Source organism: Colias philodice, chromosome 10 (assembly GCF_061535455.1).
Source record: "Colias philodice isolate Cphi_HAF_F1 chromosome 10, ilColPhil1 Martin Lab GWU primary, whole genome shotgun sequence".
NCBI classification, from domain to species: domain Eukaryota; kingdom Metazoa; phylum Arthropoda; class Insecta; order Lepidoptera; family Pieridae; genus Colias; species Colias philodice.
In genome coordinates this window covers 988,353-996,983 of record NC_143095.1, presented here as the reverse complement: position 1 = coordinate 996,983, position 8,631 = coordinate 988,353, and the positions used below count along the sequence as shown (strand labels likewise).

The 8,631-nt window shown below is 35.5% G+C and overlaps 1 protein-coding gene across 1 annotated transcript; it reads right to left on the bottom strand.

The window, feature by feature from the left end:
• Window positions 1-3,222: 3,222 nt before the first annotated feature.
• elB (zinc finger protein elbow B) lies at window positions 3,223-8,214 on the bottom strand. Its single transcript, XM_089699693.1, has 2 exons — window positions 7,964-8,214; window positions 3,223-5,147 (listed from the first exon to the last, which is right to left on the bottom strand). Exons 1-2 carry the CDS (start codon window positions 8,021-8,023, stop codon window positions 3,966-3,968), a joined length of 1,242 nt encoding a protein of 413 aa, XP_089555819.1. The 5' UTR covers window positions 8,024-8,214; the 3' UTR covers window positions 3,223-3,965.
• Window positions 8,215-8,631: the final 417 nt, after the last annotated feature.

The window sequence follows — 8,631 nt, the reverse complement described above, 5'->3', positions numbered from 1 at the left end:
GTTGGGATCAAAGGACGCGCCGTGTTTGAAGTACCGACGCGTGACTTGATGACGTCACAATAAGTTACTGCTTCTGCTATGCTATGGTGCATAGCGTAAATATTTTACCCTATTATTTATAACGTTTTTTATAGATTTTCAAGTAAAATTTAAGCCTAAAAATTGATTCAGGGATGAGGCTGTCACTTAAAACCTCAGATTAAAAATAATGCGCGAATTTTTTGCATTGTGAGCACATTGCTCTCTTAAGAGAATATTTTTTTACAAAACTTAATAATGTTTTATAAGTTCTAACGAATTTTACTTAGATTCTACTTGAAATATTAAGACAATTCACAACTTACATAATTACTTTTTAAACATTGCTCATTTTGCATTTTTATTTTTTAATTATATTATCTTTTTAATTAAATATTAAAATTAATTTTACTTTGAATGAACACAATGCGAACATTATCAACGTAATACCAGAGGTAATACAATATATTTTATAAATCACACGATTTCACAAAATAAACTATTATAAAACCTAATTATAATTTTTGCTCTACAAGAATTAAGCATCTACGTAAAGAAAAATAAACTTACATTTAATTTTGTTTTATAGCGAATAATAATTAAGAATTCATACATAAAAAGATAAATTTCTACACTTTTCAATTCAAATTATATTTATCTGAAACCTTGGCTGTGAATAATCTAGATTTAGAAATCTTAAATAGTTAATATAATCTATTTAATTTTATTAATTTCATTTTAAATGCTAATTTCAAATAACATTCTAATTAAAATATTTGCATTTTATAAATGTAAATTGTTTGTACTTTGGCCATAGTTCAGATAAATTTCGAGTTTTTTAATTAAGTTATGCAAGAGTGTATTTGTATTTGTAGGCTACAATCTACCTATACATATTACCTATTAGTTACGATAAATTGATAAAACCCAAATATATAAATAATAAGTAACATAATATTATTTTACAAATCATTTACCTACTTAGGCAAAAGGATAAACCGCAATTCGCAATAGCATTATATTATTTTCATAGCAAATCCATTGACTTGCATGCGTTTATCTATTGGTGTGGTATTAACTATGAAGTAAGGTAAATACTTAATTAAATATTGGTTAATATTTAAATAAAAATTTCTGCTTTATTTCCTTGAAGACTGATAACATCACTAATAAAATTAACTTCTCATTGATTGAGTAATTGAATGAATTTCGATTTTCGATTTTTTGTGGGAAAATTGACATCTGCTTAAACTTACAATAATTAAACAAATTTCTTTTGTATTGTCCATTTTTTTAAGTAAATTTTTCAATTGAGTTACGAAAAAATTTGTTACTCAAAAACAAATTTTAAAGCGTTGTTATTAATGCAATAGATTAGCTTGATTATTCGTGTTTTATTTTAATTTTTAATGTATTTTTTAAGCGGAAAAAACATGTTCTATTCCTTTGTTAGAAATATCGTAACTTTAATTCTAATAGGTATATCTATAATTTAAGTGTCTCTTTATATCATGTTTTTATGAACATAATGTAATACATATTCATTTGATTAACGTTATGTTATGATAGAGTTCCTACTAAAAGTCTATGGCGTATAGTAATAGAAATAGAAAGCGTTTTATTTGCCACCATGTAAAAAAATATAAATCTTAGTAATATTATAACACACAAAACAGAAAAAAAAAAAAAAGCTATGGAGGCAAAAAGGACTCCCCGCTGCACTGATTTTCAGAGGAGACCACGTGACTGTACAGATGCAATGATTTAGTACTAAATGATACATATAATTATGCATGGTATAACCTATTTTAGAAAAATAACTTAATTCACAAATTTCACAATGGGAATGAGGCTTCGTTTATTTTTTTTATTTTAATATTTATTTTGATATACATATAATAAACTGACCGTGATTTCTGTCGCGTTGTACGGATATAAAATGTAAGGGTTAATCCAGACTCTAATCTAGGCATATCTCCAATTTCATAGGATCGATTAGTTAGCAGGAACGGATAAAAATGTCAAACCTCACAAACTTTCTTTTATAATATTACTAGCTTTCCGCCCGTGGCTTCACCCGCGTTTTCAAAGAAAACCCGTTCCCGTAGGATTTCCGGGATAAGACCTATCCTATGTCCTTTCTCGGGTATCAAAATATCTCTATACCAAATTTCATGCAAATTGGTTCAGTAGTTAAGGCGTGATTGAGTAACAGACAGACAGACAGAGTTACTTTCGCATTTATAATATTAGTATGGATTAGAATATACTGTGTATAAGCTAAGAACACATACATTTAATCCACATATTAAGGCGTCACCGTACCATCGGTCATAATATTTCAGTGGTAGCAACACCGACTAATGTATGGCGACAGACAGACAGATAAATTGCTTATAATTTATCGTTGCACGCCTCCTAATTACAGTGTACGGACGTTGAGTCATACCAGAAAAATGATTTGTGGTTATCGCAGAAGCAAAGCCGTGTAACGGTATACGTATGTTCAATATAATATAAATAATATATAAAGCTGAAGTTTATTTTTTTTTTTGAACGCGCTAATCTCAGGAACTACTGGTCCGATTTGAAAAATTCGGTATTATGGACTATCCATTTATCGAAGAAGACTATAATATTATATCATCACGCTAAGACCAACAGGAGCGGAAAAATACGGTATAATCTTAACGTCTTTATTGTTTTACTAGCGGTCCGCCCCGGCTTCGCCCGTGGTAACTGGTACATATTTCGCAATAAAAGGTAGCCTATGTTCTTTCTCAGGGTCTAAAGATTATCTGTGCCAAATTTCATCAAAATCGGTCCAGTAGTTTATGCGTGAAAACCATACATACATAATTACAAACCTTTCCTCTTTATAATATTAGTATAGATATAAAAATTGGGCGTTTAGATTCAAAATAATAATGCTAAGTTCAATCACAATGTTGTAGCTCCGTTAATTGTTTAAAAATATCACAATCAAATTTTTATGAAAACTTACTTTAATAATTAACTCTTCATAAAACCAAAGCACACAGAAGTTCATAAAAATTATTTGAATACAATATTAATCTCTACTTTAATTCAATAAAATCATTTTATTAAAACAGTTTACTTTATCTTCAATTCAGGAAGGCGGTATACATATAAAGTGCTCTTAACTTTATGTTTATGTGATTGTGGGGGAAATAAAAACCGACATTCGAAATTAAATATTTACGTATATTTCATCCATTTTATGACCTTTATAACAACAAATTTTTATGTCAACAGATACCAATGCTTACATTATCACTTAAACAATCTAGTGCAGGCAATAATGTTTACCGTTTTTGCTTTACAAAGAACATTTACGACTTTAATCTTTTCAAGATTATTCGAAACAAAAAATAGAACCACTTTAATTTACATTAAAATGTAAATTTGAATTTAAATGTGTTCGACGCTATTAAGATTATATCGGAGTTTAAAATCGCTATTTGAAATAAGACAGCATTGTGTTGCGGTAACATTGAACGATGTAGACTTCTTAATTTATTCGAAAGCATAGTATGTATGTGAAAATATTTCTCAAAGGTGGACATTAAAATACAAACACATGTAACAATCCTCGCTACTTGTACATAACAAATTAAATTAAAAACTATTTAAATTACAAACTATAGATTTGGTACATAAAAATTTCGTTAGTCTAACTATAAAATAAACCGCGCTCGCGGGACAAAGCGATGCGAGCGTTATCAGTGCACAATAACATCACGAATTACAAGTTAGAGATCACAGCTGGCGCGCCCCTCGGGGCCATGTCCGTCGATGATATGAGCCGACTAGAAACTGCAGAACCCTATCCGATATCTACACTGTCCTCAGTTTCAAATGTTCGTTTGGCTTGGGCGTTAGTGTTCGGCGCCCCCCTTCTTATTAGCGTGGAGCGCCGACGGTCCTCAAGGATGCAACGGCCTCGGTCCAAATAGAGGATATGAGGGGAAGTACGCCGCCAGCGACGGGTGCGGCGGCAGAGGGAAAGGCAGAGGCGGTGACGACATCAGGTGCGACGGTTTGCTGTAGGGATGGAACCTCGGCGTCAGAGGCGACAGCGGAGGCGTCGGATATGTCCTTTGTAGAAGAGGATGTGTGGCACTCAACATCGATAAACTTGGACTTGAATCACCGCTGGCCGTGTGTGATCTTAAATGTTGCAATAGTTCTTCTGATGTTGAAAATCGTTTTCCACAATACGCCGAATCTCCAGCCATCCAACTGCATACAAAAGGTAGCTGCGATGCCGCTGCTAAAGCCGCTAATTGTGCGTGAGCATACGCGGCCGCTGCTGGGTGACCAGATGGTAGTGAAAAAGGAGTTTTCGCGTGATCACACTGCGCACAGCCGGCGGGGCACACGGCAGATTTAAGCAAATGTGAACTTAAAGAACATCCAGTGCAATAGGGATCTCTGCAAATACCTAAATCACTACCGGGCGCTTTCATTCTAGCATACGCCAAGTACGGATTCAATCCATTTTTTAAGGCTTGGTGCTGAGCAGCCATAAGACTGCTTGTCATTAAATCCATAGGTAGAGGAAAACCGGAAGGCGGCAATCCTCCTAGAAAAGCAGATGATGAAACAGGTACGCTTGGTTTGAAGCTCGTAGGTTCTTTGGTTTCTGTACTGGACGGTAAACTATTTGAGTACGGTAACTTGGACGCAGTATTCGAAGAATCAGAATTTGATTTCACTTGAGCAGGTGATGAAATGGGACTGGATCTTTCATCTGATTTTTCTGAAGGCGTTTTCCGATGCGTAGGTGGTGAGGTCCGTAGCGATGATGAACTTTGGTTGCTGCTACAGCGCGCTTGCACTGGGGTAGTAGAAGCACTCCCCTTTGATGAAGGAGTCTTCGACTGAGTATTAACTGAAGCCCTGTCCTCAGGCGTTCGAGTCTTTTCTCTCGTCAGGCACGATTCGTAAGGCTTGAAACTGGGTTTGTTGTCCACATGCGCCGGTTTGTCGTCGTACTTCTTGCTAGCCTTTTCAGCGGCTGAAATGAGTTTGGGGTTCGGTGTATCAGCGCCAATAGCGCTGCACGTTTGCGCCAGGAGCGCCAGCGGGCTCTTTTTCGCGTCGAGCTGCAACAAAGAAGGAATGGAATGAAACAGCGGTTTGCGAGTGACAGCACAAAGGGAATTGCGGGCGCCCGGGGCGCAAGGGGGAGGGAGTGCAATCACGCGGTCGACGCGCCATTATCCGCGCGTCTGGCAGCCGTCGGCCCCGCTTGACATTTCACTCGGCTCCCGCATGATGTAATCTCGCAGTGAAAAGGCCAATTTGTGCCGCTGAATTTGCGGCACGCCTGAACTTGCCGAGCTGTCACGTCTCTTATCATGGCAAAGCGTTAGCTCGAGAGGAAATTTCGCCGGAATATTGTTTTACATTTCTGAACTTTTGTTCCAGGTAGTGATGGATAATTTAAAAAATGCAATATAAGATAAAAGGCCGTGGTTTTAACTTGATGTTTAAATTTTTAAGTGTGCAAATGTGCAATGTTATGTTATTGTTAGGAACAGTCTAACTGTAACTTTTAAAGCATTTATTAGTGGTGAATTGTAATTTGTAAAGGATAATATACGAATAGAAACAATTAGTTTCTTTTAATTATAACCTTAAAATATGGAGATTAGATGTGGATATAAACTATTTAATATAATTTTAAATAAAAACATTTGTTTTTAAATTTGTTTATACCTACGTTCAAATGTGGAAGACCCGATGCATATTATTAAAAAAAGGAAAATTTGGCGAATTATTAAATTAAAGATAGAGCTCTAAGTAATTTTATTAATACAACGTTCTTTATTAATAATTACTTTTACAATGATATTTATTAAATTCCGTTTCTTCTCAAACTTTTATAAAATTTTATTAAAGTAGTGATGACAACAATATCTTGTTACTGTTATTGATTCAAATAAAATCTGAAACATCTTGTTACATAGTTTTCACTGTTTTAATATTTTAGTTCATGTTCTTACATCAGTTGATAGGTATCAATCAAAAAGGGTTTTAACTTTATCGTTGACGCTTTGTTATTTTAAAAACCTTTTTGTTTTTATTCGGTTATTCACTATAAATCATCTTTCTGAAAAAGCATTCACCGTATGACGTTTAATTTGTTTTATTCGGAGCGTTATTAATTTTTTAGAAGCTCTCGTCGCGCCATCATCAATCATCCTAAATTGAATGTCTTGTTTATTCAAAATTAATATTTCTTTGTTTAGAACGAATTAATGACTTTAAATTATTCGGACATGAAGTTTTTTTTACGTCTCTATCACGATTATTATAATAAGAATGAAGTGTTTTAAACAAATGGTATTTCTTTAGAAATTTGCGGCACGAATTAAGGGGGGGGAGGGGAGGGAAAGGGAGGGGGGAGGTAAGGGGAGACCCCCTATAAAGTGGGGGGGTGAGGAAACCCCTCCTTCTATTTTTTTTTAATTTTTTTTGAGATTATATTTATACTAGCTTACCGCCCGCGGCTTCACCCGCTTTGACTTAAACCTAATAAATTATATACTAAAACCTTCCTCTTGAATCACTCTATCTATTAAAAAAAACCGCATCAAAATCCGTTGCGTAGTTTGAAAGATTTAAGCATACAAAGGGACATAGGGATAGAGAAAGTGACTTTTTTTTATACTATGTAGTGATGTAGTTAGAAATATAACGAAGATTATGGGCTTTCTTGACTGCTCCGGCGCTGCAGAACGTGGCGCTTGCCCCCGTGTACCTCGTTGCAGGCAGGAGTCTTCACTCGCCTTCGTAGCTTCGGCTTTTTGGTCGCCTTTGGCGACCAGCCTCAGCCACTCCAGCTCGCTTGACTCTGCCTGCTCCTCAGCACACGCGGGCGCCACGCTCCTCCGCGCCTCCGACTTTTTTAATACACTCTAGTGTATGACAGACAAGTACCACGTGGAATCGGGGTGGACAGATTCGGTTCTGTGATTAACAATTTGTGTGCAATATACATACAATACATTTTTTTTAAATAATTATTTATTCAAATCTTGTATACATGTTTGAAACAATTTACAATGGCAATGAATGGATCCATTTTATTTTTTTCCACCCATCGTCTCCACATATTCTATAATATTATCACCGAAGTTTGCTGGGTGGTTAATGGTTATAGTTATCTTTTTTAAAAAATCTTTTTACAACATGCCACTGGGACTCAAATGGGTCAGAGGCAACAAATGGGTTGTCTGGGTCTGAGTGATTACCTTTTTTATGAACATACCCATATTGCTCCAAACAATCATATGCTCGCCAATAACCCGTATGAATTGTTGTCCCCTCAGCAACATGCTTTTGATTTTTGAATGAACTATGGTTTTTAATATGTACATTAAGACATTTGTTATCTCTTTCAAACACAATTCTTGTAGTTTTGTCAATGTAACTCAAACAATTTTGAAAATAATCTCAAAAATTAAAAAAAAGATTTCTCTGTAATTACACGTTTCCGCACGAAAAGCCGCTTATGTATGTTTCGGGGCATCAATATCGATCGATAAAAATTAAAATCGCGCCGAAATTCGTGCCGCACGTTTCTAAAGTCAACCCCAAATAAATAAAAGATAACAGCAAATATAAAACGTTAATGACCGTGATAAATCTTTGGCAATTTACATTTATTTATACTTAGTTAACAATTTTGTTACCTTGAGACGTTTTAATTGCCTCGTTAATTACTTAATCGCAATTTATAAGCTTTTTATCTTTTTGGAAACGATGTTTTTATAGATATTCTTACAATAACCTGTTGCATGATTCATAATAAATAGATACAATTGCAATTTGAATAAATCTATAGTTCTTCCTTATTTTTTTAACTGCTTATGTTTAATGCTATTAATTTAATTGAAAAAAGTTAGAAACTAACCGTCGTTGGCAAAGGCGACAGGTAATCAGGCCTTAAATACTGATTGCTGGACGTGAGCATGTTGCTCCACAGTAAATTATCCTTCTCCAGTTTAAAATCACTTATTGACACTTCACGATCCAATATCACATCACACACAACACAATCACGGGCACGGTACGTGTTCCTCGTTCGACGGTTGACGGCAGACTAAACCTGGCTGTCGCGCCCCCGTCCCCCTCGCTGACACGTTGTCACTCGTCGCTTCGCCATTTTTGCGTTGTGTACTTTGCGGGAGCTTTGCCGTCTTATCCCCACCGCGCTTTGACACCCCGTTTGTTATGTGTCTCGCTCGCGCGCGGGAAAAATTACTAGAACGCTTTCCGTTTTGATGAAGGGATTATATAAAATATGCAGCGCGGTCAAAGGCGATGCGACGACAGAGATGCATCGCCCGGGAAATTGAATAGCTGTGGATAAACGGCGCGGCAATCATTTAGTTTTAGCGTCATTTCGTTTGATGCCGTTGAAGTTTTTACGTTTTTGATTGTTCCTTCGTTGTTGATATGAAATATGAATATGTATTTATCTCGTGTTGAAGACTTTATGAGTTATAAAAGAGAATGGAAAAATAACGACTGTTTTAATTGTCCCGTGGTCTTTTTTATAGTCGAGAACGGTACCTACCT